Raw genomic sequence first — 27880 nt, 5'->3', positions numbered from 1 at the left:
CGCTGGTATGAATATAATCAATACATTATCTATAACAATTGGGGGGAAATTGTCATTTGCCACATTGTGGACAAGTCCCTTTAACACGCCCGCTTCTGTCATTGGAGGAAACACATAGTCTGATGTAAATTTATTTATTGGTCCATGTTTGTAACAGCTGTCACTTGCATTTAATCAACTCACAATTCAGTTCAGAAATGCATTGATTAACTGAGCTAGCAATGTATATACAATTCTCACTTTTATTTCAAGCTGTGTAAAATCGCCTATAGATGCGTGATAACCTAGTTGTCCATTGCCGAAAAGAAACCCAGGGCCCTGACACAGATTTAGTAAATAATGCCTTGGTGTATCAATATCTGTATTACTGCTTGGTATCGTCCCTCTGTATAAACATTTATGAACAGGTGCTGAATATCCAAATATTCGTAGAATATTATAAGGTCCTTATCATCAGCGATACATCAATCACCTGTCAGGAGGACTTAAGTTATCAAATTTAACATTATATAAGTTTAAATTACCTCAAAGAAAGAAAAATTACTCTGTGATTCTTAAAACATTTAAGTATTAGGAGGTGTGTAGGCCTGACTGATACACACGTTGTTCTTATGTACAAAAACAAAATTTTCTAACTTGACCCATATTAGTACATTTGTGCCCGTGCTTGTCACTGAAATGAAGCTTTTACAATAACTTAGAATACTATGAAATGCATCTTTTCTAGCATCCTGATTAGTTCAGTTTCTTGTGTCAATAGATATGTTCACATAAAAAACCATTAATTTTCCAATTTTATTATATTCGTCAATTGACATTTGAAAGTTTGAGTTTTCTAGTTTTCAGCGAAGTTTGTTAATACTCCACAAAACATGTCATTGTTTTTGTTTTTCAAATTTGGGGCAGTTATAGGGACCTATCCCTAATGGAGAAAAGTATATATATTTCTAAAACGGAATTTAAAAATTCCCTTCTGAAGGTGTCCACACAAAAATAAAAACAAAAATTAATAAATCTAAACATTTTTAATACATTATACATTAATTATGCATCATCTCCCATCTGAGTCTTTATGTTGAACCTTAGCAAATATAGTATTGAACACTTTTTAATTCTCAATCTTAAAGTATTTTAAGCAAACAAACAACAGCACTTATTTCCCAATTTTAGTCAAACCAACGCCATATTCCCAATCCAAAGGGCCCCCCGCCCCATTCCGTTAATGAAAACAAACCACTGCATGTATGACTTCGCATATTTTGTCACTGAGTCTTTTTTGGATATTGCAACCAACAGTGAATGTGTTTGTGTTCTGAACCTTAATTCAAAGGTTACATTACATTAATTGTATTTTTCGTATCAAAGCTGAGTCACTTCTTTTATCAAAGCGTATTAGCATCGTTTTTGAGACATATTTTGTCTTTCCCATGTCTGTCTTCTTGTGTTTTACACAAATATTTTACCACTTTCTTGCTAAGTACTTATACATGAATGATTTAAAAGTAATATTGCATTAATTTTAGTCAGGAACACTGTCTATGAGCGCGAAAAAAAAACATAACAAACTTTACGATTTTTGCTTTCTAAATAGCTTGCATGCGGCATGGCATTGAATGTTCCGCAAGATAAATATCTTGACGTTATTTACTGGATGATTTTGGACTGTTTCATCCAATCAGAAAACAGCTTTTAAACGTAATTTAGACCCATGTTAAGCGAGATAATAAAGTACCACTTTTTGTTCATTGCCAATTTGTGACATATCGAGTTGCCTCCCTTGTTAGTTCATGCTAGTGAAGTGCAAGCGATCGTACATCCTTAAACATTCTAAATGGCAGCTATAAGTGGTGAAAAATAACCTATAAGGTCAAGATGTAAATCCTTGTGTAAATGCACTCATCAATCAGTATGTTTGGTCTGGGTTTATATAGATATTAAAATCAACTCATTGAAGTATAAGTATCTTGTTTATTTGTAGCTTATCTTGATGTACGTTAAGGATGTCAAACGACACTAACGAACACGTAGGCCCTTGCTGTACTAATAGATATTTGTAAATCGAGTGCTTCTTCGGTGTAAACAATCATATTAGGATGTAAAACCGCTCTAGCAAAGTCACAGATTGTAGGATACCGTCCTGCCTGTGTTAGGACTGATTAAACACTAAAAAAGGCCAAACTTGCAAACCATTTTTTTTTCGTTAAGCTCAACCAACAAATTAAATAAGGGTGCGTTCATAGAGAGTTCATTATTTCATGCAATGATGGATATGAATATTTTCAAACTCGCTAAATATCCTAAAACATGTTATTTCAAATCTTTTGAACAGTATACCACCTACTAAAGAAACTGTTCTTTGGTCAAAGTATTGAGTAGGTCGGTTTGTGCGCTTGAACTAAAATTATCTTGTTAAACATCTAAGTACTAGTATCCGTGTTTCACATAACTTCAGGTGTACGTTAAAATTAATGATTTGTATGATTGAAAGTAAAATAAAATTAATATCACATTTAAATACTTATATGTACTTATCTTTATAGGGCTTTGCTTTATGGTTGATCCAATGCACCTCTTACAACTATTCGTGAAAAATAACTTACAGTAGCACAGCCGGTACATTGATAATTACAATTACATTTCTGGCATCTAGATTTTCATGATTCATAATATGGATTTGTTGTTATATTCGATTTAATTGATTGGATTCCGTGTACAAGAAATAGTACGTCTACTAGCTTTATAGCTTTATTTTAAATCGTTACAACATTGAAATTGTCGATGTTTATTCTTGAGACTACCTTTAATATAATGCAAATTACTGACTCGTATTTTTTGTAAATATTAAATAAATTTATTAATATATGCAATAGTGGTACTGAATATGATATCCATTAATTACAATTTAGGTCTTTTAATGTTTGTTTTTATGCCCCTGGATCGAATTGGAGGTACATTGTTTTTGGCCTGTCTGTCTGTCTGTCATTGTATGTCTGCCTGTCATTGTATGTGTCACCAACTTTAACCTTGGTCATAACTTTTGCAATATTGAAGATAGCAACTTAATATTTGGCATGCATGTGTATCTCATAGAGCTGCACATTTTTAGTGGTGAAAGATCAAGTTCAAGGTCATCCTTTGAAAGGTCAAATATATGGCTTCAAAGCGGCGCAGTAGGGGGCATTGTGTTTCGAAAATACAGCTTTTGTTTAATTTTGTATGGAGTTATTGAATAAACGCATATATGTATGCATATGTTTTACGATACTGTAAACAGTGCTTTTGCAAACCAGCCAGTGCTCATGCGGCAAAATCCCGATTGTAAACAATAACACTCATCTGGTCTACATGATTTACTTACATATGTATACAAATAATTCGTGTTGTAGTTTTGAATAGGACAACTCTTCTCAATTTTAATATTTAAGTGGTACAGTAAAATATAATACTACTTGATAAACTAATTAAGACAAGTTTTTTCTGACCATAACTTTTAAATAACTCATACACATTTGTTCTCTTTTAAAAGGCATAAAAATGAAATTGGATTTTACTTAGAGTATCGAACATCGAGTAGCTAGAAAACAACTTTAGATATATGAGCATACATGCTATGTTTAATGTGTATCATGATGTGATTAAATTTATTTGTGTAATATAGAAAAATATTAACATTTCCTTTTATTGTATTTTAACAATCATACAAAAGACAAAACAACACACAACTCATAGTTCCGAAGTCCATTGTAAAAAAAACTGAAATAAAAGTGGGACTTTCAGATATTATGACTTGGACTTCCAAAATTTAAGTCATGGAAGTATAGACTGCCCACTTTTAAAAGCTAGTGGAAACGCTGACTTTATCTCGGTAAGGGACCTGCGTTCCCAGACCCCCTAGCCTAATTTTCAGGATTTTAAATTTGGGACAATTGACACCCCTGATATTTCGACTCCTACAAAAAAAATTACCTAATCCGATTGGCTTAGAGCGGTCACGTGCCTATGCTGTTTTTTTCATACTGACAAATATGAAGAATTTTACAGTATTGTAAGGATTGTTTTCAAGCCAAATTGAACAAAACTCCATACAGCTGTCAACCGTATCGAGTGCCCATGTCTGTCTCAATATCTCGACTCCTACAAACATGACCTAATCCGATTCGCTTAGAGCGGTCACGTGCCCATGGTGTATTTTCCATACACCCCGAGTAATCAGGTAGTCGGTTGAGATGTGGTATGAAACTACTGATGGTGTTTATTCCATACACCATCAGTTACTAACAGTGTAACTTATATTACCCGATTGCTCTACCCATTCTAGGGTTTCATTCAAATATGTTTTTTAAGTGTCAGCGAGCTTAATTTCTACATATTACAAATTTAACTACATACTCATGTTAAAGAGTGAATTTCAATGAAATGATTGACCCTAAATCTTGCTTGAGAAACATTTTGTCTATCCCACGTCTGTTTAATTAACCTATTGCTCTACCTATTGTTTCATTCAAATATGTTATATCAGGTGTCAGCAAGCTCAATGTTCATTGGCTTAGCTAACATGTGCACTTCAAAAAACAATAAGGGCATAGGAGGTAGCATATTCTGGTGAAAACCGGTTTCCTCTTACTGTTTAAATACTTACAACTGTAATGAAACAAATAGAAAACCAATGAAAACATGTCAGGGATAAATTGAGACAAGTTGTCAACAAAACTTTTACGAGATTATACCATTTTTAAAAATCAGATTTTGTTTATCATAGGTTTTAATATTTGCACAAATGGCTCGACTTGCAACGATAGTGTGGCCGCAACATTCACCGTTCCAGGCCCTAATGTGCCTTGAATGAAGTTTCACAATTGCTGGAAAAGAGCTATTAGGTGGAGAACTGTAACTGAATTGAGGGTGAGGGGTTTCAAAGTGGGCGGGGGCTTCAAATACCGTAAAATAAGTCATAAGTCAGAAGTCGGGGGGTAAAAAATGATACAAAAATCGGAGATTTTTAATATGTCCACGTCATAAGTCTACTCAGAAATTGTCCGTCCACGAATTTCATAAACAGACGTCATTTTAAATATACGGGAAGTTTTTATTATATATATTTTTATTTTATTATATACATAGATCATGCCGTCATTATAGCACTGTGGGATGTAGACATAAGGAACACATGTATTATGTACTTTGTTTAATATAATTAATATGATATATATTGAGGAAATCGAAAATAATACATAAAAATAAAGACAAGCAAAGCATAATGAACCACATAAAAACAAAGACAACATAGGAAATAAGAACGTATATACATCGTAATTAACACAACAATATACAAAACAAGAACTTAATTTACACGACAAATTTAATGGCTGGATAAACTGTACCTGTGCACCACATTAAAATCCCTTTAAACTTGAGTCACCTGCACATCCTATTTAACCAATACAACTTGGTAATTTCTTCAAAATTACCAAAATGTAATGTTTTATAAAATGTTAAGTCATTGGTTCCTTGTTTACATTTCTTCAAGCTTTTCTCTCTGCTCATGGTACCATGGTGTAACACCAATTCCAATCCGAAAACAATAGCCTTATGTTCTGACTTTTTGTTTTGTTGGTTATCAGACATCAACATAGACACTTCCAGTTCACGATTAGCCCCAAAATAGTTAAATTTGAGGGCCATTAAATTTAAAAGAAATAATCAAACATTCTTGTTCAAAATGGTTCAATATTTAATTTAAAGCATTACAACAATGCATTGCCAAATAAAGTTTATTTAAGTGTTAATAATAAAAATTAAACTGGATATGTTTTGCCTGTACTATATATAGACTGCAATCACTAAATGTGCCATTCAAAGAAGAAAAGGAAATTTAAATTATGACCCCAGTTATATGATTGTTTACAGTGGAAGAGTTATTACAATTCCATAACAATGATTTTTGGATTAGCATATACTCCCACAATTATGTGGTGACTGTTGGTGTTGTAGCAGATAGACACTGGGTAGCTAATTCCATCTTTCTCTGAAGCCAGAGTTGCCATTTTCTTTTTCCCCTCACGATCGACTTGTATGACAGTATGAGATCTGATACCACAGACAAGGACTTGTCCTGTGGGTGTGACGTGAAGACCTTTTGGCCCCACCAGTTGAGGGTCAGTCAAGGTTGACAGCAGGGTGCCATCCATGGCCAGTGTGATGAGCATGTTCTGCGCTAAGTTTGTGACATAGATCCAGTCACCATCAGGACTGATTGCACATTTGTAAACTACAAAGCATAATATATATATATATATATATATATATATATATATATATATATATATATAATCAGATCAGCATTTAAGAATTTGAGAAAACTTTAAGACTTAAAAAAAATCTAAATGAGATATAAATGTTCATTAATGTGTTAATATGCACGGTAGGGACTATATTTTATGTTAATATATACATATATAACAATATAATACAGTCAAAACCCGATGGCTGGTACTTCCTTGGCTCCAACTCTTCTCAAAGGAACGATTTTCTTATTGCTATATACATATCAAGTTCTGTCGGATGGCTCGAATTCGTGAGGGTCTAATTATAGGATCGCTTAAAATGTTTTTACAGTCCCGGTCACAATTTTCACACGTTCCTTTGTTTGTTTGGCTCGAACTCGCCTTGTGACGCATAAAGCTATTAATCGATTAGGAGCGCTTGATTAAAGGCACAACATGATTGCACACATGTTAATGACTCAATCCTTTATTGATTCCGTAAAAGGTGTAATTTGTATAAAATCTGGCCATTTTGTAGATACACAAAGCACGTACAATGTCAAGTTAATGAAATAGAAAACGTTGTTTTTATAGGACAAGTCATGAACAAAACACAGACTGACATCTTGTCATTAAAACAAGCGAATAAATAAATTTTGGTGATGTGTTTATATAGGATCTGGCACGAGTTGTCATATCATACCATATTTTATTAGACGAGTTCAGGAATTTTGTTAGTAAGCGAGCCTTTGGCGAGCAAATCTTTTGCTGAATCATGTTAGTAAACAAAAGCATATTATACATCGGTTGGCTCGAATTCCGGATGGCTCAAACTTTTGCTGTTGGTCCTGGCGAGTTCCAGCCATCAGTTGTCTATTGTACATACAGTATTTATATATATATATTAATATGTTTAAACAATAAGAAATATACTATGTATATATTTACAAAAAATTTTACCTGTTTTGACACCTGATGTATCCTCATATAGAGTTTTCTTAAGTATAAAACGGGACATAGAGCCTTCGTTGTAGAGGTAGAGAGCAGTGCCTGAGGTGACATACAAATCTCCCTGATTGTAGGAAATAGGAAATGCCAAGAGTAGCATGTTCAAAATGGCTATTAAACGGCGAGATGTCCAGTAAATTCCCGCTCACCAGCTTCCCGTTGCTCACATCGATACATTTTATACTAATCGCAAAAGTTATAGCAACCTCACTGGGTGAGATTTGACAAATGTCCTGCGGATTATCAATTACTTCCAAGCCACTTGACACATTATAATGCTTGTCCAACATTTTTACTTTCTTATTAGTATAATCTGCAACAATGGTCTCACCACTCGGCAAGATGCAAATGCCCGAGATGTAGCAAGTCTGACGTTTGTCACTCGCTATTTTCACATTATACTCAGACTTCTTCTTCATCAACATCTGGTCTGGAATAATCTGATCTGAACTTATACGAATTGCATCTACAGAAGTTGCCATTTTCAATATTTATTGTGCACTGTCCTCCTACTTAAAAGTTGTTTACTCACTTTTTATAAATTGGCTCTTCTTGTTAAATACACGCGTATATTATCAAAACCTGAATATGTTGCATAAAGACACACACAGTTTTACGTTAGTATAATAATAAATGAACTAAACTTTAAACTCGCAAATGTTTTATATTGGCTGTTCAACAACCATGGTCCGTGACCTTCTTTTCAAACCAACATTACGGAGCTCTTAAACACGAGTGTTTGTCCGAATTTACGCACTCAATATATTTAGTCATAATTGTTTTGTTTTTTTAAATAAAATCAAAGATAGAAAAATGTAACCTTAGTACAAAAAAAGATGTATAGAACACGAGGAACTGAAGTGGTTAGGATATTGTTGTACTAATGTTGCAAAATAAATGCGCAGTCTAATTGTGAACAATGTCAAGAATCATTTGTAGAAGCAAAAAGGATTCGATTTGATGATCGATAACTGTGTTTGACCTCGAGTTCGCTTGTGTGATACTTAAAAACAAGAACATACTTTCTGAACTAAAATTTATTAAATATATAAAGCACACATTTAACATAGGATTAAGATACAATATGTAAGTGTTTAACGTCATTTCATTTTTGGCGAATTTTTACATTTTTTTGGCGCCATTTTATATAACGCCATTTATGACGTCATCATGTACAACGTCATTTGACGTTTAAAAACATTTTTCTTTGTTATTTAAATTGTGCAGTCAAAAGACGTAAAAATGTAGTTAACATATAATTTCCAATGTTTTGATAAAGGCATTATGCCGAAACGTCAATTAAAGGAGTATAATCAGAGAGTTATAATTTTTTAATATCCCTTCGGATAATTCAACTGAGCTTATATGTTTTTTAACTCCGAAAAACAAAATGGAAGATGTGTTGGACTGCAATAGCCAAGAGATGGAAAAATACTTACGTTATGTGTCACATAAAGATTTTATATCAAAGTGTGTAAGACATGGGATTGTACCAGAAGGATTCAAGATCAACTGGAATATTCAGATAGACTGTAGCGATGAAATACTAAACAAGTGTGAAAAAATCAAACAAGATGCGTCGGTGAAACTCATGGAACTCACATTGGTAGCTTGTGAAGAGAAAATTAACAAACTAAGAAGCGATGTATGTGTGGAAGATTTAAACAATGACGACCATAAACTGTTTTCAAAACGGAAGCTAGCTGAACTTACACAGAAAAAGAATGAACAATTCTACAAGCTGTTGAACTGTAAGTTAGATTTTTTATCTTCATTGGTAACAATAGACAATTTTCAAGAAAGTTCCATACAAATGGATGGGAACTGTTTCTACAGATGTATTGCAAAAGAAATATATAACAATGACAACAAGCACGAAATAGTTAGACAAAAAATTAATAACCATATGAAGGACTTAAAAGATGTTTACAAAGAATACGTAGATAGAAGTATCACAAAGCATATAGAAAATCATTCATTTAGTGACGGAAGAGTTGAATCGTGGGCAACTGAAGCCGAAATATATGCAGCAGCAACCCTATTTTTAAGTGAAATATGCCTATTTGCTGACGACCAAAATATTACAAGTAAACTACTTTTCCAACCACTTAATGGAGTAAAAACAAAACGAAAAATATTCCTAAGATTAAGAATGCAGCATTTTACTTTACTGCATATAAAATTGGACCAAAACAAACATCAATACCTTCCTGAATATGAGAGAATGAATAGGGAAGTTCAAATAGATTGGTTTACAATGGAGTCCTGTTGCAATTTTGAAGAAAGAGGGCATAAAATGAACTATCAAGATAAGAAAAATAGAAAAACGCAAGAGTGTGATACACAAAAACTTAAATCAAACGATAAAAGAACTAAAAACAAGGGTGAAAATAAACCAGCCAAAAAAGACACAATTGAAACAAATAATAATAGTCTTGACACTGTTACTAATCTGTCTTCAAGAAAGTTAACAGAAGCAGAAACAAGTCTATTATCCAAAGGAATATCTTTTGTACCGTCTAAAAAACACGTAGATTTATCTAAGATACACAGTGACCTAGCAGAATGGGAGAGACGGATGCGACTCGCAGAGTATTTCCATAGTGATGAAAATCAAGAAAGGAAAAATGAAAAGGAGGAATATGAGATAAAGAAAGAAAGCCGTTTTACTCCTGAACCTGGTAGAGAAAAGTGGCTAGATGCTTATATAGAAGCAGTTAAAAATGATATTCTAAATGGCATAAAAGAAAATGGACAGTCAAATATCACAAGACAAGAAAAACAAGCATTGCACACGTTACTAAATGATTCCAGTATAATAATAAGGCCTGCAGACAAAGGTTCTGGAATAGTGATAACAGACGCAAATGAATATGTAGAAAAACTCCGGAATGAACTTAATGACAGCACATCATATGAAAAAACTAATGGGAATGGACTTGACAATGCAAACACAAAGGTGAAGCAACTAGCAAATAAACTATTTAAAAACGGCATTATCTCAAAGAAATTACAACAATACTTGATACCAAAATATCCATCAAGAGGGAAACTTAAAGGAAATCCAAAAATACATAAAAAAGGCAACCCGTATAGAACAATCGTAAATGGCATTGGAACAAGTACTGAAAGAATGGCAGAGGTAGCAGAAAAGGAGCTAGAAACCTATGTTATAGAAACACCAAGCTATATAAGAGACACCACAGCATTTTTAAACGCTATAGAGAGGGAAATAACTACACCATTACCAGAAGGAATTATCTTATACTGTTTTGATGTTGTCAAGTTATACCCATCGATTCCAAAGAAAGAGGGCCTAGAGGCGTGCAAACAAGCTTTAAATGAACGCTGTACTAAGACCATCAACACTGAAGCGGTGATTGAAATGATTGAAACTGTTTTAGAAAATAATGTGATCGAATTTTGTGGACAAGAATACAGACAAAAAGAGGGAGTAGCTATTGGATCGAAACTTGGGAGAAATTATGCCTGTTGTTACATGAGAAAATGGGATGAACAATTATCTGAATACAATAAACAACCAATATTCTATAAACGTTTCATAGATGATGGGTTTGGACTATGGACACATGGAATTGACGAACTCATGAAATTTTTCGACTATGCTAACAAAATACATGAAAACATCAAAGTAGAATTAAGATGGAACACAGCACAGATAGATTTCTTAGACACAAAAATTCAACTAGAAGATAATAAAATAACAACTGATTTATACTCAAAGCCAACCGATAAACATCAATATGTCCAATATGACTCAGACCATCCAACAAATGTGAAGAAAGCAATACCCTATGGATTAGGAATACGTTTAAAAAGAATATGTTCTGACGAAAACAAATACAGACATCGTAAAAAAGAACTAAAACAGAATCTACAAAAAAGAGGATATCCAAATAAATTTGTAAACCATGAGCTATCCCGAGTTGATAATTTAAATAGGAAAGACTTACTTAAGAAGAAAGAAACAAATAAAACAGCCAACAAGAGAGTACCACTAGCTATAACTTATTCAAACAACCTTCCAAATATCCACTCAATAATTCGAAAACATACAGACAAACTATATAAATCAGACAGAATGAAAAATATATTCCCAGACGTACCAATAGTTGCATACAGACGAGATAGGAATATCGGTGACATTTTAGTTCATGGAAAAACAAACAAAGAAATAAACAAACGTTTTCAACTAATACCACAATCGTGTAAGACTAATTGTATAGTCTGTAAAATGTTGACAAGAGGTTTTCATAACAACCCAAAAAGTGACATTCCAAACGAAGCAATAAAACAGAACTGTAACATTTATAACTTGGTTTACGGTATATTTTGTATTAAATGCCAAAAGATGGTATACGTCGGAGAGACGAGCAGATCATTAAAGGAACGTGCCAAAGAACACGAGGCTGACGTGCGACTACGAAGAGAGAAACCAATCTCAGAACATTTCAATGGTGCAGGCCACAGAGTGCAGGATATGGGTGTATCAGTGTTAACACAAATAAGAGACAGTTCCCATTATTACAGACTTATTAAAGAATTGGAATTTATAAAGAAGTTTCAAACGCAATCACCAAACGGACTAAATACAAAAAATCAACTTGATGTCCTGCTACGGGAAACTATCTTGTAAAAAATATATGTGAAAAACATTTGATATTAATCATCAACATAAATGGATGTAAAACTAATAGTACTTTATGCAATTTATCTTGTCCATAATGTGTATATGATATATAGAATAGCAAGTATATATGATTATTTAATCAAATATCATTTGAATATTATACATAGATATGGATTGAAATAATAAGAGTCATTAAATAAGTTTACCCTATTTAATTTATGATAATAAGTTAAGGTAGATTATAATTACATATGATGATGATTATTTTATTGTAAAATATCAATTTATTAAATATATAAAGCACACATTTAACATAGGATTAAGATACAATATGTAAGTGTTTAACGTCATTTCATTTTTGGCGAATTTTTACATTTTTTTGGCGCCATTTTATATAACGCCATTTATGACGTCATCATGTACAACGTCATTTGACGTTTAAAAACATTTTTCTTTGTTATTTAAATTGTGCAGTCAAAAGACGTAAAAATGTAGTTAACATATAATTTCCAATGTTTTGATAAAGGCATTATGCCGAAACGTCAATTAAAGGAGTATAATCAGAGAGTTATAATTTTTTAATATCCCTTCGGATAATTCAACTGAGCTTAAAAACAAAACACTTGTGAAAGTTCTTATATTTGATGTCCAAAAACAGGACGTGTAATTTTAGTGCAATCTGATTGCAAGAAAGTGACAAGTACATGGTTTCATACGCCGGATGTAAATCCTGATGATTTTAATAGTTGTGATACATTCAGGAAATAATCCTTAAATAAATATTGATTAAATAGTGTGTGATCCCGTGAAGTGACATTTATCTTTATCTAACATCCGAAAAAACGCGGGATGTATAGGACACTTAAGAGTGAAGTAAACTAGATCTCGGACAGAGTCCATAGGACACGGATAGCCCCAAATTCAACTGTTGTCGAATAAAATATGATTTAAGTGCACGGATTCATGTACTGGTTTATATATATGTACAGTTTTTTTCATTCTTTCATCAATAATATAGAGGAAACAATTTGAAAAAAAAAATGAAAAAGTCAGTTTAGCTAGTACGCTCTAATTTTTCAAATCAATTTATCAGAATGATATTTTCTTTACGAGGATTTCGTGACGGTGTTCATTCATGTGCATTTCAATTCAAAATATGCCGTTCGCTCGCTTTTCTGGAAGAACAAAGGTTTAACACGAAACGCATGTGCATTTCATTTCAAAATATGCCGTTTGCTTGCTTTTCTGGCAGAACAAAGGTTTAACATGAAACTCATGTGCATTTCAATTCCAAATAGAAATAGTTTTGAAGTAATTGTGCATGCATTCTACAGTCTGACACCTCCCACAGATTGATAATATATACAGCATGTCAAAGAGGAGCTATATATAAAATAGCGTATTGATTTAAAGATGACTCGTGCGGGAAAATATTTATTTCGTGTGATTTTTTTTCTTTTAATTAAATCGAAGCAAACTGTTGGGGTTGCGCACTTTGGGAGAGTCGATCGGGTTATTTTAAACAAACACTCTTTACGGATGGCCTATTGTTTAACGTGTATCACTTATTTACATTTCCCACAGTTTATGTTATTACGTTTATCGCAAATATGTACATCTAATACAGTGAACAAATAAGCAAGTTAAAGTTGTGTGTGAAACATCTATTCATTTGAAACATAAAACACATTTACAGGATCATAATTGATGGCAAATATCCAAGGCCCATAGATCTAGTATGGAGTTTGACTGAATGATTGGCCTTTTTGCACTGAAATAAATCCAAGTTTAAGCATTTCGTGCAACATAAATCTGCAAAATTATTGAAAGTATCCATTTGAAACTTAATACATGTCTAGGGGATCATAATAAATTATCACTATCCAAGGCCCATAACTAGAGTATGGATTGAGACTGAATCAGGACCCTTTCTGTACTTGGACAATTGTTTCCTAAAGTTTTAGGTACACCAATCTTTAAAATTCAGGTAGCAGGTATTCACTTGTAAGTTAATACATGCCAGCAAAATCATTGGAGGTTACTGTCAAATGCTCATAATACTAACATCTGAAATGAATTTTGATTTAATTATGGTCTTTTTATATTCTCAAGTACTGAGAAAAGTCCTACTGACAGCTCTTGTTTAAGTTATTGCCCTTTGTAATTTTCATACTTAATTTTTGTCCGGGCTATTTCTCCTTTTCTATAGAAGCTGGAGACTTGACACTTAATATATGACAAAAAAATAGATGAAGTGCAGTGTGCATAAAATGTCACTCTGAATATGTTATTAATTTACTTATTGATATTTTTTAATGTTTATACTTGATTTTTATCAGTTTTTTCTCCTATATTCTATAAAAGCTAGAGGATTGAAACTAAATATTTAGATAGATATCATTGAGAAAAAGCGCAGTACGCAAAAGATGTTGCTCCGCACCTACATGTATTTATTGCCGCCTAATACAAAGTAGTTGCAACATATAGGATCACTTCTCCGTCGTCTGTCTCTCTGTCCGTCACAAATCGTTTGCGGAGCAAAACTCCTATAGTATTGGAGGTATCGACTTAAAACTTTAAACATTGATACAGTGATACAGTTCATTGAGTGAAAGCGCAGTGACTAAGAACCATAACTCTGGGTGGTCCCATTTTTGAGTTATCTCCCTTCGTTTGAAAATCATTTCCTATAGTTTTGAAGATATCAACTTCAAACTTTATACAATGACAGGCGACACATGTGATTACATATCGCTCTTGTTTTTTAGTTATTGCCCTTTGTTAATTTTCATACTTTATATTTGTCCGGGCTATTTCTCCTATATTATAAACTCTTTAAACTTGAAACTTCATTATGTGGACAGATATTATTGAGAAGCAGAACAGTGCATAAGAACTGGAACTCAGGTTCTCATATAATTTAGGTTAATGCCCTTGATTTACTCTCACACTTTACTATTGTTAAGGCAATATTTATTTTACTGTACTTGAAAGTTATTATATGGTAGCTTTATTTATTTAATTTTGATAAGTTCAACTTCTAAAACACCGTTAGCTTCAGATCAAATGCATCTTCACCTGAAAGATCATAACTGTTGACAAATATTATAACAATCTTACACAGGCTTCCGATAAATACCAGGGAAATCTAGCTCGAGGAATACTGTTAAAGGTGGTAACAAGGTTCTCCCGATGGATATATTTTCCTGGTATATACCGCAAAGTAGTGTTTGCTTGCTTGTCTTGCAAATCGTTAAAAAACGCATTCATTCATAAATGTTCATTTGACGCATTAAACGTGCGATACGTGACGTCATGAGAATATTTATGAAAAAATGAATATTGTCATTTAATGCACAAGAGTATTCTTACAACAGCGGGGTGTAAGATGGGGTTTTCTAGCACTTGTGAAAACGGCAGATAACCCGCTCTGACATGCAAGACATATTCGCTCTTTGCGACACATCCGACTTGCGAAGGTCATGTTAGTTGGTTTCAGGTCACCCGGTCACATCGGTAATCCAGGGTAAATAATTACATGTACATGTGATGAAATGTAGGAACGGAATGCAGAAGCACATGGGCTGCACACGCTATTGTGAAGTGATTTTTTTCCATGATTTTATTCGTCCCCATCACACACACACGCACTAAAATGATTCAATGGTCTGGGGTGGTGAGAGATACGGACCCGGCCAGAATCTATGTTCGTCAAAAGTTTTTATTCGTTGTATATTTAAATAAAATTTGCAGTCTAGCCGTACAGGAGTGCCGTAGTCCTAGACTATTCAATGAGGACTGCCTGGCCGTACGGGATTCATAAATAAACCAGTTTTGTTAAGATAATTTATTTCTCGTATTTACGCCTGTGCTGACAAATAATTTCATTTGTTTACTAGTTTCAATTGATTTTCAAACAAAATAACTTCCTTTGGTTAACGTTCAATCATACCGCGCGTACAGCTTATATATAATCTTGTTTGTAAAAGGATTTGTTCAAAAAATAAAAAAGCAACAAATGAAGAAAAAGGCGCTGATGTTTTCAGAATTTAGGTGAGCACAGGGTTTATCCTTTTTGATAATAAAATAAAAAACTTATGGACACCGTCCTTAAAATATCTCAATAAAGATTTATAACAAATGAATGCTTCCTTTATTCATACTCATAATTATTCCTAGAACTAATGCATAAATAATGCCAAATCATGTAAAACAAAACATTCCTTCGTCAGGCATTCGTACATGTTATTTCCAACTTTGAAAGTAAAGGTAGTCATATGCTTTTAAAGTTTGAGCATACTTGACGAAAAACTAATTTTAGACAAATATAATATTACTAGAGGGGAAACTAGGCTTCTGGGACAGAACCGTTTCCCTTCCGTTTCCCTTCCGTTTTCCTTCCGTGTCCCAGGACATTCTATATATAAATGTATAATATCTTTTTCAAGATATTATATATCCTTCCGTGTCCCAGGAAATTCTATATATAAATGTATAATATTTTTTTCAAGATATTACATATTTCCGAAAAGTCAAGCTCGGGGCAGCATCCCATTCGCAAACGCGGCGGCTCGAGGACTTTTGACCACTACCATTATTCGTGAAGGCCTTTGAAAAATATTTCGTTTATATGTTTAATTTTAAAGTCTTGGTAAACAATGTCGTTTGGTTTGATCATTCTGAGTAAGAATGCCGTGGTAATAGCACCTTTGCGATATTTTTTCTCCTCCATATCACACTCTAATTTTAACACGTATTTGTCGATCAACCTAAGTTGATCCTGTTTTTTAACGTTCACCCACTGTTTCATTGACTCTTTGATGGTTGCTTCCATCTTTTCAAACTCATTGTTTTTAGTCCAGAGCAATTGATTAAGTTCATCATGCAGTTGGGCGCTGTATGTTTTTGGGATTTTGAATTTTTCCTTTTCTTTAACGAGTGTTGACGTTCCATCGTCATTGTCCAATAATCAAACCACATTTTCCAAAACCAAGAAGTTCCAAATATCTTTTATTTTCCTTATTAGAGTCGCGCTTACTACATTCTAGAAAAAACGGATAAAATCTCATGTTTTATATTAGAGTTTGATACTTATAAATCACGTTGATAAAACATACAACTGCATAACTTGAACTCCAAGATCTCCGGCTCCAGTACTTGCTTGTATAGCGAGTCTATAATACAGGTATGCTGTAGTAGTTGAAATATCGAAAAACAAAGGAGCATTAGCAGAGCCAAACAACTTAGTCGTAGATGTCAACAGTGGTTCAAATGTTTTTCCATCATGGCTTCCACTAATAGTCCATTCAGTTATTTTTTTTCCATCTTTAGCTCTAGCTTTTAACGCCACTTTCCAAATTGTCACGGGTTCAGGACATTTAATTTGCAGCCATCCCTTTTTTGCAGGTATGGCCAAGCTTCCATTAGATCCATCGACATTAAGATTATTAAATGCACCGTATGCTTGAAATTTATCAGTAGTAACTGCATTTGCAGTGGCCACAAATCCAGTTCTACTAATATTCTCCTCCAAAATTGGAACATAACCCGAATAACTTTTTTTAGGTGTATTTGTAATGAGTTCCTTTGTAATGAGTTCCTTTGTTATTTTAATAGCATTTTGAACTTCAGCATTTACTAACTGAGTAACTTGAGACCAACTAGATGCTTCAGATCCTAAGTACGTGGTTGGAGGATAATGAACAGGTAATCCTTTAACCATCCTACCACCCATGTTTAAATCACCAGTCATAGTATCTCCAGACTTTGAAACAGCATGAGTATCAACATAAGAATTTAAAGTTATGATTTGAGCACTATCTTGCTTATCAACATAACTTTTAGTTGCAGCGCCTTGAGCTGCAGAAGGATCCAATAAATTAGTTATAGCGCGACCATTCATGTCTAAAGTACCAGTCATAGTATCTCCAGTCTTTGAAACAGCGCGAGTATCAACATATTTTTTTGTTGCAGCATCCTGAGCATTCATAGGATCCAATACATTGATTAGATTGTGAGAATCCATATTAATATTTGCGTCAGCGGCATTTTTACCATCTCGCCTTAAGAACGTATTAATGGCCTGTGATAATGTAACCCCTCCTGAAATCACTCTTTGCGACGATCCTGCGTTTGTTTTACCAAATATGTTTACAGACATTTTTATATACACATTTTTTTTAATACAATGAGTTTATTACATGTTGTAAGCTTACGCTCTCACATTGTTTAAGAATGTACAGACATAGGTGACCACAAAATACCTCACCATCCGTTTGTACTCGTTCGCTATTATAATACACAGGACTCCTTATATAGCTGACGAGTTCAACAGGCGGTGCTAACCCATAACTGTCAAAGTACAGTTTTTCATGACCGTTTTTGATCCATGCAGTCCAGTGTGTACCATTTCCTCGCGAGTCGCATAGATTTAGAATTCCACACTCTTCCTTTTTAGGGCTTTTCGGAAGTTCATCGCGAACATAGACACCCCTAAAGTGTTTAATTTTTAACTTTTTAGCGTCATCTATCAACTGGAAATTGGATAGAGGTTCGTTTGGTAAGACAACTCCTTCAACATTAATATACTTTTCGGTATTAAAACTCATTTTATATAGTGCTATTAATGTTTTGTTTTCATTTGATTGTTTAGATACGTTACAAGTTCAAGTGGTGGCTCTAAACTAAAAGTGTCAAAGTATATTTTTTCATGACCGTTTTTGATCCATGCCGTCCAGTGTGTTCCTGGCATATTGGGATGACGTGGATAATTGTCGCGCACATACCTTACTCTAACGTTTGAGCTTTTTAGTTGCTTTGCGACGTCAATAAGTTGTGATGTGCTTGAGAACGTGCTGTATATGGGGATGTTGGGGACAACACGCCCACCCACGCTCTTAAACTTTTTTATTATCTTTTGATTGTCTGTGAGATTATTGCTCATCTTGTTTTTTTTTTCTTAGGAGGTTATGTCCATAAGACATTGTATGAATACCGTCTTTTAGTATAATACGCTTATCATCATTTGCGCTAAGAGCTACCTTATTGACCGTTTCAGTATATATTTCATGCGCGTATGATTTGATAACGTTCATTGACCTTAGCACTTCTTGACGAGAAAACAGCGTGTTTTTATAATCGTTGTGTGTAATGGTGTTTTCGATAACGCTCTTTTTTACCCCCTTACACTTTTTGTTTTCCTTTCCTTCATACATTTTACACGAATACAGTTTAGCTCTGAGTCCTTCAAATTCCTCTATTTGTTTTCCAGCTGCCTCATCTTTGAACATTCCGAGAACCTTTTTGTTCACACCCGTTTTAATTCCGGAGGGGTGATCTTTTGGATACTCACTCGTATCAAACAGTCTTTCAACATCGTTTGAAATGTCTGCATAAAAATCTTTAGTTTTAATTTCGTAGACAAGACTGTCTGTGTCCGTAAACAATAGCTTTGCCTTTTGTCCATATTTAGCCTTGATGTAATTATAGTGAAACTCATACATTATTGTCTTGCTTAAGTCTAGAATAGACATTCCAAGATAAATGGGTTTGTTCTAAAATAACTTGGTTTTTCTCATATGTACAGCTATTAAATTTTCATCAAATATAGTCAAGCGGTCGAAATTAACCTTTGCAAGGAGCTTTTCCGCCTGTGTAATATTATTAACCAATCGGATATCAACACGATTCTCGATGTTCTCCATTGTTTTTCCAAACACACTGTTGTTCATCAACTTGAAGAAGTCTTTTTCAAAGTTGTTAGTTGCAGCTGTTCGCAATTCAGTGTTCAAGTCGATATATGTTTTTAACCAAGGGCTTTCATCAAACTTAATTCCTCTGTGAATGTTGGTAACTCTGAGCCCTAGCTTTTCGTACTGCTGCAAGTTTTCATAATGTACTACATACTTGGTTTTGTTGTTCAAGTTTGGAATAAGCTTTTTAACTTTTGATCCCTCAGGTATAATGTTTTCAGGGGCTAGTCATTATGAAGATCATGTAATTCATCAGGATATTCCAAGTCAACTTCTAAAATACACCCCTGTCCTTCTGTGCATGAAATGTTTTTCCAATCGTTAAGCTCATTTTCATTCATCCACTTAAACCCCCCGGTTGGAAGTGGCTTACTCATCGCGCACCCGTAGAGATTGTTAGCATCCAGATAAATGATAAACGATGAGTCTTTGCTTTCATCATAATCATCACCCATATACTTATTGTTTCCAATACCAAGATGCGTTGAAATTGTACTAACCCCACCTCGAATACCTTGCTTTAACATTAGCAACACGTCATAATCGTTTATAAGCTCAAGTTTTACCTTTGTCAACTTAAGACACGCATCCATAGATAGTCCTGGCGCTGTATAATACCATGCTGGATCTAGTTTATAGTATTTATTGCTAGCATCTCTGAAGTTTTCGAAAACGTCGGCTAGCAGCAAGACATCACTCTTTATGTAGAGTTCAAGGTAGTCTCTTATTGATTTACAGCCAAAAGCCTTCCATACTTTGTTTGCAAATTCATAATCATCATTATAAATAGCCTTACCCGTGAGCTTTGAGTAGAATGCTTCCTTTGGGGGCAATGACGTTTCTGCGAGTTTTTCAACAGAGCTCACATAATCATATGGAAAGATGCCCTTTTGTTTCAAGAGTGTAAACTCATTACCGCTATAGACCTTAGCCAATTCACGAAACTGATCATCGGTAAGATTTCCTGATAAAGCATCCAAACTCGATTGCATAAACCTATAGGTATCGATAAACCTAATATCACGATAAATAGGCTTTTCCTGTCCTTTTTTGTTTGTATACGTGTCAACAACAACCTTCTTACAGAACGAAATATACTTTTCCTCGTTATTTGGAATGCAGCTAATTTGTCCTCCAATACTTAACTTTTAATAAATAGATGACAGTCATATCCAGAAAGATTGTGTAGTAATACAGGAATAAATTTAGGGATTTTATACCCTAAATTACACTTTGAATGTGCCGCTCCTCTAAACTTTCCAGTCAAGTGACAATGATCGCGAACCTTTGTATAGCTATCAGTGTTGCCTTCTAACCTAAACTCGCCTTCATCACCGTCGCATATATGACATGTGGTCGCAGCATCGTATTCAGCTTGATCATCTTTTGTGAATATCATTTCCTTGGAAAATTTAAATGTGTTGTAAATATCCTTAGTGGTTTGTTCAACAGAGTTAACAAATAATTGCGCGACATCATCTGTTTGATTCTTAGCTGAATACACAACAGGCTCTCGACTATACAATGAGCCATCAGAGCATACCACGTGATAGCAAAACGCGCTAGGCGTATGCTTCTGGAACTTGTGTGTAAACGACGTCGCAGGATTCGGATTACAAGAACTAATAGGCTCGATAAACGATTCGAAGTCTGCATATATTACAAACGGAACCCTCATTGATCTACAGTAATGCTTGAAATACTCTGTGGTTCCCTCTGCTGGCATCACTATTTTCTGTGTGCTGTGTAATGAACAATATTCATTGTGTCTTTGAAGACCCTCAACTGTTCGATGACCTGTTAAGCACCTTTTACAATAATACATTTTATTGTGACCGGTTTCCGTTCGTCCCGAAGCTAATTTGTTAAAAATTTTAATCAAGCAATAATGTTTTGTTTTTCCATTTGAAATCAGCAATAAATCAATAGCCTTTTCACTTTTGTTTTTACTTATTATTAGTGGGTAAATATCCTTTTCTTTAGAATCATAACCGAATATATTGATGCTCAAGTTGTTGCTTATTTCAAATTTACTTATTACATTTTCATCCACTGCAACTGGAAATTTAATACCATCCCAATTTAACGACTTTGCGTGTTCCTTTAATTGTTCGGTTATTCTTTCGGAATGTTTTACAATAGGATTTAATGCTCTCGTGACGCACCACTTGAAACATTCGTCATCTTCATTCTTTATGTTAATAATTGCCTTTTTAGCAGCCAACTCTTTCGGCAATGGAATGTATAATTTACCTTTTAACGGCTTATACGTACCGGTGTTAATTTCCAGTCTAATGACGGACTTTAGCCTCCAATTGCTTCCCTTCATTTGAAAATTTGCAAACGATTCCAAAATCCTATCTACCATTTGGGTAAATAATTCAGCAACATCAGTTCCCTCCAATACTATTTCAGTTCTCGAAACAAAGGGTATTTTTTCGATTACACCAGTTTCATGTTCCATAGAATGCCGCTCCATTTCACACACTAGCACTAGATTCATTTTTATTTGACGATGTTTGCTCATAAACTTTACAACTTCAGGTTTATCAATATCTAAAAATGTTGGAGCATCAGTTTTTTCAACCCCATCAATAAAATATTGCCTTGCAAAACGTTTAAGTGCAGTTTTACTTTCTTTAATTACTATGGCACTTTCACTAATTTTAATATCACGTTCACTTCTTTGCTGCTTCTTATAGTAATTATTATAAATAGATTCGACTTCTGCTTTAAACGCATCAGCCTTTTTGCTTATCGCTTTCCTTAAAGGCTCTGGTGTATGTTTAATAATCCAATCATAGCTATTTTTTGCAGCTGTCTTTACAGGTTTAACAGCCCAATCATAGCTATTTTTTACAGCAGTCTTTACAGGTTTAACAGCCCAATTAAATAACCTATTTATCATAGTAGGTTTTTTAGCTGGTTCAGCCCTTGCATCCTCCCTCGCATTTTCCCATACATCATTATCCCTTGCATCCTCCCTTGCATTTTCCCATACATCATCATCACCCGAATCCTCATCGTTGCGTCTGCTCAGCCTCGCTATCAACTCAGCTTTTGTGAGCTTCGAATATCCGCACAGACCCTGATCTTTTGCGGCTTTCTTCAACTCTTTTAAAGTTTTGTTATTCATTTTATATATATTAAAAAATATTTAGGTAGATTCATTTTTTTTTAATAAGCATGTGTTTTGCTTATAAAAACATGACCTCATACCTCATTCCATTTACCACTTGTCCGTTGTTTCTCTTTTTTATATTACAACCAAGCGCTTTTATTGCTCGGTATTTTGAGTTATAGGTTGTTTCCTCTCCAGTTTCAACATTCGTTAATTTAACAATTACTTTAGGCGAAAACTGTATAGGTCTGCCTCGCGGTCTTTTTTCATTAGGTTCTGGTATAACAACATCTTCTCGTTTCCAATCTAGTCCGTTTTCCTTTGCAATCAATATTAATTCCATTATACTTTGATCAGTCGTAGCAGGAACGTCAATACTTTCTAGCATTTTAATTAATACTTTCTTTGTGTACTTCATTTTGTATATAGTATTTTTTTTTATTATTTCGTCACTATATACATTTTAGATCCGTCAGAGGTAAATTTTATCATTTGGTCGGAAATAACAACTGCGTACGCTTCTGTTCCCGCTGGCACATTCTGGTGGAATGTTGCTTGGATTTGCATCTCTACCGATGCATATTTTAACCGCTCACTTTGTTTGCTGACATCAAACACCATAATAGGAAACAGGTCTTTGAAATCCGCCGGTGTAATGTTACTCTGTGTTACCAGCGGATCCATTCCATAAAACTTTTCGCTAAATCTAGCCGCTTCATAGTAAGCTCGTGAGAATTTTTGGTTTGGAAAAGATAAGTTGTAATCAGCCTCAGGGTATCGCTGATTGTTAACAGTCACGTACATGTTATGAAGATCGAAATGATTGAATATCGATGTATTTCTTTCTTGATTATTTTTGCAATTAGTTTGAAATCCAACCAAAATGTATCGCGGTTTTTCGGTTGGTGTTCTAACACTTAGTCTCCAGTTGAACGATGTAGACTGTGGCACTGTAATACTTTCGCAATGTCTAGACCTAAAAGGGACGGGTACTGTTACCTTTGATTCAATTGATTTGTACAGTTGAAATTTATCCCTATCTGCAGGTAAAATCTGAGGCATAAACCATGACAATCTATCAATGCTTACTTTACCCGCAGCTGCTGCATGTGCTCGAAAGATGGCATCGTCGTCAGTTTTTCTAACAAGTGCGAGCGTATGTTTAAATCCATACACAATCTTGTCATAGTCATCACAAAAGCCGAAAATGTGTTCCAGCGGAACAACGAACGAAAATGTTCCCTTGGGGTTAGGCTTCTTAATAAGGTATGCCTGCCTGATGTTAAAGCCTGCGTTATCTGCAATTACAGCTGTTGTCGTCGTATCTTTACTCCAAAGCTGATTGAGTCCTTGCGCTTTTGAAAACCCATCCGGATACTTTAGCATTCCAATCATGGTCGTAGCCTGTCCAGGATGATTCAACGATTCTATTTGTTGATCGGATAGCTTATACGTAATATTGGAAAATAAATGCAGAAGCCCATTGTTTGTTAACGATACTGCGTCACCGTCTGCGTATGCAGGCGTGCCGTCATCGCCGTCGGCAACTTTAGTTAGTATACCTTCAATGAGTAGGTACAATTCCGCAGGATGAGCAAATACATCATACAACCCGATATCGATAGTTATGGTACCCGATGAATTTAAATTCGTACCATTTACAGGCTCATACGCCTTAAACTCATATATTTCAATGGATTCATCAACGGTTATAGCTTCTGTAAAATTTAATATTTCGCTCGACATTCTTACTTTTTATAAGAAAGAATATTTTTTTTAAGCCAGACGAAGACCGGATCCTGTGTTCAACCTTTTTACAAGATCTTGAATTGATATTGCGTTTGCCCTTGCGGTACCTCTCTTCACCCCGATGCCGTAACCCGCAAGCAAGTTGTTAATGTTTGTTTATTTAATAGAACCCTTATTTACGAGAGACGCTAACGCGTCCCTCGATTCTTGCGTTACTTCGCGATTTTTTGGTGCATTATATCCATCAATCAAAGCTTTAGCTTTGGCTATAGCTACATCTTTTCCAACATCAATAGCTTTTAAACCAACTTGTTTTACCGACTTTCCGGCTTCGATAGCCGTTTTACCTATTTCTGTTTTCGATGCGCTACTCACTTTTGATGCCACCGTTTTTGCGACATTTGCAGCAGTTTTCGCAGCCGTTGATCCTACCATTCGCTTAAAGAAATGTGAGACGGTATCAAACATTCCAGAACCGCCGATAACGTATTTTTTTATATACCTTCGTTTAACAATCATTTTTTTAATACGTAACATTAATTTTTTATAATATTCTTTGTCTACTACCGCTTGTCTCACCAGTTCATCTGCTATGTCTATGATTTCATTTTTTACTCCAGTATTACCTGCATTATAACTATTAACTCGTAATGTAAGCATTTCAACGAGTCTGTTTGGATCAGAAGGCATTAACGCTATTCCTTCTCCTTTCTTCTTGAATAATGAACTTATTTTGTGTGTCTTTTTAGGTTTTAAATATGCTTCATAGATTGGTTTAATAATTTTTCTGTACTTTTCTCCAGAACTTGATTTAACCTTTCCCGTGTCAGGATTCACAATAGCATTGGTGTTTAGTAAAATTGTTTTGTAGGAGTCAATGTCTTGTGAAGTATATTTATCGGAATCAGGATATTTCGATGTTATTAGCTCCCAAAGTCCTATGGTTTCATTATATTTTTTTTCTCCAACAATTATATCATCTCCAGATAGTTTTACCTCTGAATCTCCAATATAAAAAGCGCCACCTTTATCATACAGTCCAAATGTTTTATCGGTTAATTGTTTGCCTGCCATCGATCTCAAGTATTCAGTTGCTATTGAACCTAGTTCTATTAATGTTTCTTTCGGTCTTTTATCCTCTTCTGCTTGTATGCTTGGGTATTGACGGAAAGTAATGGCATTTGGTGTTGTTTGCTGCTAATGCTGCTGGCAGTGCTTGTATCGCACTTGACGTTGCTTCTTTTGACTCTCTTTGCGAATCGGTGATAGGTTTGTAAAGTTTTGTTAGTTCTCTGTGTTGATCAATGTCTCCTAGCTTTTCAGATAAAGAGTCTTGACGAATTTTATTTCTTAACATAAGATACTCATGCTCCATGGAGTCCCTTTTTTCCGGATCTGTTATTTTTAAAAACGACATTTTTAAATAGAAATAATAATGTTTTTAGACGTGATTTGAGACGTAATTTTTGACATAATTTTTGACGTGATTTTCAACGTGATTTTTTGACGTGATTTTCGACGTAATTTTTGACGTGATTTGAGACGTAATTTTTGACGTGATTTAAAACGTAATTTTTAACATATAAAATCACGTTAAAAATTACGTTGATTGAGAGGTGTTCGTCTGTTTTTCTCTCGATTTACTAAACATGTTTTGAAACGACAAAATTGCATCTTCACGTCCTTTCGCAATAAGGGACTTTTTTGTTTCCTCGTCTATACCTACTCTTATTTTAGATCTTATTTCTTCTTTCATCTGATTGAATTTGTCTAGTTCACTTAGAATCAGTGAGTATTCTTTATCGGAAATTTGATCGTCTGCCAATGCCTTTGATATAAGATTACTTATTGTGTTCAATTTTGCTTCTGCAAGTGTTTTAATTTTTTCGTGTTTTTCAGCTTTCATTAATAGCTTTTTATTGGTTTGACCTCCAATGATAGACAATAGTCCTATACCTATTGCAGCTCCCTCCATTGCTATTGCAACTGGTGCCGCAATGATTGTGCTCAATACTCCTATCCCCGTCGCACCTAGCACCATTGAAGAAACAACAAGAGCGTTGTCCACTCCTGCTATAACTCTAACTGCTCTGTGATACTTTTTAGACAAGTTTGCACGCTTGTCTCTTTCTGTGGCAATTTCTTTTTGAATTTCGTTTATCTTTTGAAGCCTGTATGACTGAGCAGTTCCTTCAACGCTAGTCGGTTCTGGAGCCGACGGAACGGCAACTGGTGGTAAAGATGGATATAATTTAGCGTTACTTGCATACGTATCGTATGCGTTACATTTAGAATCTTTGTACTCCATTTTTATATTTGAAAAGATATTTTTTAAAGCGACTGATGTGTAACAAAGCATAAAGATTCGCCTTCAACAATATCAACTGCAACGTCGGAGTTGTTTTGAATTGTAACAATTATGTCGTCAACAGATTCAGCAATAATTCCATCTTGTAAACTACATCTCTTTTCCTTTAAACTTTGTTTGAGCGATACCGAACAAACACCTTGAAATAGCCGTAAACCTATTTTTAATTTAATAGGAAGTGCTGCTTTCGGTTGAATAGTGAGCGATTGCTGCATCGAAATACTCCATTTACCATACAGTGGTTTTGCAGGATGTTCAAGATTCTCGTGTGGCAGCCACTTAACTGACGCTGGTGTTGGTCGTTTATGCTTGTGGATAAATTTGTGAATTGGCATACTATGTCTTTGCATTTTTATATATGTGAATATTTTTTATAAAAGCATCCCTAGTATTGGAATACTGCTAAATGGTGAATTCGGTCCTAGTAGCAATCCTGATCCTGCTCTCATGTACATTCCTTTTCCAGATTTAAGATACAGCCCCTGTCCTAACGAACTACCTTTCTTCCACGGAGCTAAATACAATCCTTTACCTGCTTGTATTACTTTACAACCGCTTCCGTTTTTCTTTAAATACAAAACACCCGATCCACTAATTTTGTCGACAACTTTACTACCGGCTGCGGCTCCTACGCCGGTTAGCAAACCGGTTGCAAGTCCTGGTAAAACGCTAGACATAAGAAACTTACCCGCGGTAGCCAACATCGGCAAAATAGCTCCAATAAATCCCCCTTCAACTTTTTTGTTGTGTTCTATTTGTGTTTTTGACATTTTAATCGTCACTCCTTTACCACTTTGGTACGCTTTTGTCATTTTGTTAATCTGTGCTTGAGTGAGGGCTAGCACGTGTTCTCCAGATAAATCCTCGTGTGATAGGCGAATAGACACGGGAGCTCCTGATTGAATAGCTTTTTTGATTTTTTCTCTCTGACCTTCGCTAATATTTACTGGTACATTTACGAAACGACTC

General features: G+C 34.6%; 1 protein-coding gene across 5 annotated transcripts in view; it reads right to left on the bottom strand.

The window, feature by feature from the left end:
- The window catches only part of LOC127848500 (uncharacterized), a 458919-nt gene that overhangs the window by 390087 nt on the left and 40952 nt on the right, over nucleotides 1-27880 (bottom strand). The window contains exon 3 of one of the 5 annotated variants that reach the window (XM_052380998.1): nucleotides 5173-6268. The exons of the other annotated variants lie outside the window; for them this stretch is intronic. Coding sequence (XP_052236958.1) covers nucleotides 5919-6268 — 350 coding nt within the window. The 3' untranslated portion in view covers nucleotides 5173-5918. Of the gene's footprint in view, nucleotides 1-5172; nucleotides 6269-27880 lie in introns of those variants that run through there. 5 annotated transcript variants of the gene reach the window in all.

The sequence above is a fragment of the Dreissena polymorpha genome, chromosome 10 (genome assembly GCF_020536995.1).
Source record: "Dreissena polymorpha isolate Duluth1 chromosome 10, UMN_Dpol_1.0, whole genome shotgun sequence".
Taxonomy (NCBI): domain Eukaryota; kingdom Metazoa; phylum Mollusca; class Bivalvia; order Myida; family Dreissenidae; genus Dreissena; species Dreissena polymorpha.
Note: the sequence above shows the minus strand (reverse complement) of the source record. Positions and strands in the feature narration are given on the sequence as shown.